General features: G+C 53.1%; 1 protein-coding gene across 1 annotated transcript; it reads left to right on the top strand.

The window, feature by feature from the left end:
* The first annotated feature begins 1,133 nt into the window (after positions 1-1,133).
* LOC118833038 (fizzy-related protein homolog) lies at positions 1,134-2,543 on the top strand. The gene has a single exon (XM_036740431.1). It carries the CDS (start codon positions 1,134-1,136, stop codon positions 2,541-2,543), a length of 1,410 nt encoding a protein of 469 aa, XP_036596326.1.
* Positions 2,544-3,256: the final 713 nt, after the last annotated feature.

Genomic DNA, 3,256 nt, shown 5'->3' with positions numbered 1-3,256 from the left:
TCATTGTCTCCTGAGGCATCTCTTCCCAAACTGCCCTTGGTCTGTGACCCCCATTGGGTCCAGGCTCTGAGTCTAAGGCTGTGCTGCCCATGGCCTTATCCCTTGATGAGATTAAGAAGGACCTCTTCTCCCAGACCAACCTTGGCCATTCGCCCTTACCCCACTTGCTCCCAACCTTCTTACCTCCTGAGAAACCAAAAGACATCTATGTCCTTTCCAGACCCCAATCTGATGTGAGAACAGCAGTCACCTGTGAGTGCTGGTCTATCATCTTTCCAGTCTTTGGCACCAGACCAAAATCCAAAGGGTGTCTTCTTCCAGGTTGACCTTGACCATTCTCCTCAGGCTGAGATCCAGTAAGATGTTTCCTCTCAGACAGATCTTGTTTTTCAGCCCTTGACGATCTAGGCCCAGAATCCAAGTCAGCCCCCAATACCCCTTTCTGTCTGATAGAGGTCCGTAGTGGAGTCTCCTCCCAGACTGACTTTGGCCATCAATCAGCCAATCGATCCATCAATACAAAGACATTTACCCTGCACCCACTATGGGCCAGGCACCGTGCTAAGCATTGGGGATACCAAAGGAGGCAAAAGATAGAAAGATAGTCCCTGCCCTCAAGGCCCTGAGTCCGAAGCCACTCCAGCCCTACCTCCTCCCCCTACCTAGATGGCAAAAGGTGTTTCCTCCCATACTGACCTTGGTTATTCTCCCTAGGCCCAAGATTCCAAAATTCCCTGGGTCCCAACCACCACCTTCTCCATCTATTGAGATCAAGACAGACTCAAGATCCTCCCAGACTTCCCTTGCCATCTGCCCCTCGTGGATGCAGGCCCTGAGCTCCTGGGTCACCCAGTCCTGTATCCCCCACCCCCACTACTGTTCTGGAAAGGCATCTCCACCACTGACTGACATCCTGAGTGGCTCTGTGTGAGCGTTCGTCTATCCATCCATCTGTCCAACTGGCTGTCTACCTGGCCCTCTGCAGGCTGCTCTTACTAGCCCGGGCCAGCATCAGGGGCCAGTCCTGTGCATGACCTGACTTTACCAAAGGCAGTGTCCTATCCTGTTCCAGCCCAGGCTGAGGCTCCAGGAGATCCCAGGAGAGCTGTGTGTCTGTCATCTGGGGAGCTGAGATGAGCTGGATTCTGACATCACGCAGTTCTCCAGCATCCTCTCCCAGCCAGCCTGGAGACCGCTTCATCCCCTACAGAACTCGAGCCAACTGGAGCCTGAAATTCCACACAGCCTTAGAAGACTCTGAGAAACCACTGAAGGAGAAGCGGAAATCCAGAGGGGCCGCCTCGGGCAATAGCAAAGGAGCCCTAACCTACTCTGCCTTATTGCAGAATGAGCTTCTGGGGGCTGGCATCGAGAAAGTCCAGGATCTGAAGAGAGGGGGGCAAAGGCTGCTACAGCCTGGCACCCCAGAGAAGAAGAAACTTTTTGTGTATTCTCCTAGCCCTACATGCTGCAGACCTGATGTGGGGAGTGAAACCTCTCCATATAGCTTGGCTTCCATCAGTAACCAAAGCCAGACCTTGCTCATGTCTCAAGAGAAACCCCCAAGAATAATCCCCTCAAAATCTTTCAAAGTCCTTGAGGCCCCAGACCTTGAGAATGACGTCTGCCTGAACCTACTAGACTGGTCTTCCCTCAATGTCATCTCTGTAGGCCTGGGCACTTGTGCTTTCCTGTGGAATGCAGATACACTCCAGGTGAGCCAGCTGTGTGACCTGAGTGTGGAGAGAGATTCAGTGACCTCCTTGTGCTGGTCCAACCAGGGGAATTTGCTAGCACTCGGCACGGACACAGGTTACGTACAGATCTGGGATGTGGCCGCAGAGAAGAAAGTGTCTGTGCTGGACGGGCACAGATCCAGAGTCGGTGTGCTGGCCTGGAATGAAGACCAGATTTCTTCTGGGAGCCGTGATACGATGATCATCCAGAGAGACTTCCGCACCCCACCCAGGCAGTCTGAGCGCAGGCTTCGAGGTCACGCCCGTGAGGTGTGTAGGCTCCAGTGGTCCACCAATCACAGGCTGCTGGCCTCAAGTGGAAAAGACAGCACCATTTTGCTCTGGAACCTCGCCAGTCTGAAACCTGTCCAGCATTACGCCCATCACAGGGCGTCCGTGAGGGCCATCGCGTGGTCTCCCCACCAGCACGGCCTGTTAGCATCCACTAGCGGGAAGGTCGACTGCAGCATCCATTTCTGGAATTCGCTGACGGAGCAGACCCTGCAGAGAATCCACACGGATTCTCAGGTGTTCAACATGGCCTGGTCCAAAAACAGCAACGAGCTGGTCAGCACCCATGGCTACTCAGAAAACCAGATCGCCATCTGGAAATACCCCTCCCTGACACAAGTAGCCAAACTCAAGGGCCATAAAAACCGAGTTTTGTATCTCACCATGTCTCCTGATGGACAGGTCATAGCCACAGGCGCAGCAGATGAGACTCTGAGATTTTGGAAGGTTTTTGCCCCAACCCGCCCATCAAGGCCATCTGCGTCTGTCCTTGATCTCTTCGGTCATATCCGGTAACTTCCCAAGCCCATGCTCCAGGAACACTCTATGCCATTCAGGGCAAAAACCACTGACTCTAAGCAGCATGCATGGAAGGAGCCCCAGTGACCAGCTGGCAAAAGGGGGAAAAAGGGTGGACCTGGAGAAGCCTTCTTTCAAAGTCATTATTCATTACCGGATTGTGGACATTGCAGAATGATATTTGGGGAGAGCACAAGCTGGGGGAGGGGGGAACCACTCAGAATTTAGGTGTGCATTCTTCACAGAGGGCAAGCAGAAGAAAAAGGACCAAAGTGGGGTACAGATCTCCATTTCACACACTGGACCAACATGCTGTGGCCAGAACCAGAGAAACCTGAGAACAGACTTCCCTCTTCTGCTCCATCATCTCTGGGAAGAGACAAACAAACTAGTTTCTTTTGGGGGATTGTTGTTGTCTGAGGGGGAATAGTTGTGAAGGTTGGGAGAAGGAATGGGGGAGTGCAGGCTGCAGGTGACCTTAGACTTGGGGCTGCCTGAGCTCCTCCATTTCCATGGGCCGTCCTGGAAGCTGAGGCCCACTGGGGCCAACCTTTCCCCATGTGTGAACCAATTGGGGGTCAGGAACTGTGACCCTTCAGAAGGATGATGCTCAGCACTTAAACTGGCTAGGGTTTTGGCAGACAGAGGATTTCATTGCAGCTCAAACAAAATGCATCTGTAAGCAAACACTGAGAATGGGCCTCCCTTCC

Source organism: Trichosurus vulpecula (genome assembly GCF_011100635.1).
Source record: "Trichosurus vulpecula isolate mTriVul1 chromosome X unlocalized genomic scaffold, mTriVul1.pri SUPER_X_unloc_1, whole genome shotgun sequence".
Lineage (NCBI taxonomy): Eukaryota > Metazoa > Chordata > Mammalia > Diprotodontia > Phalangeridae > Trichosurus > Trichosurus vulpecula.
The sequence above is the reverse complement of the archived record's forward strand: the minus strand, read 5'-3'. Positions and strand labels throughout refer to the sequence as shown.

Excerpts from the sequence above, each read along its gene's own strand:
- LOC118833038 (XM_036740431.1), top strand. The coding sequence starts at position 1,134 with ATGAGCTGGATTCTGACATCACGCAGTTCTCCAGCATCCTCTCCCAGC.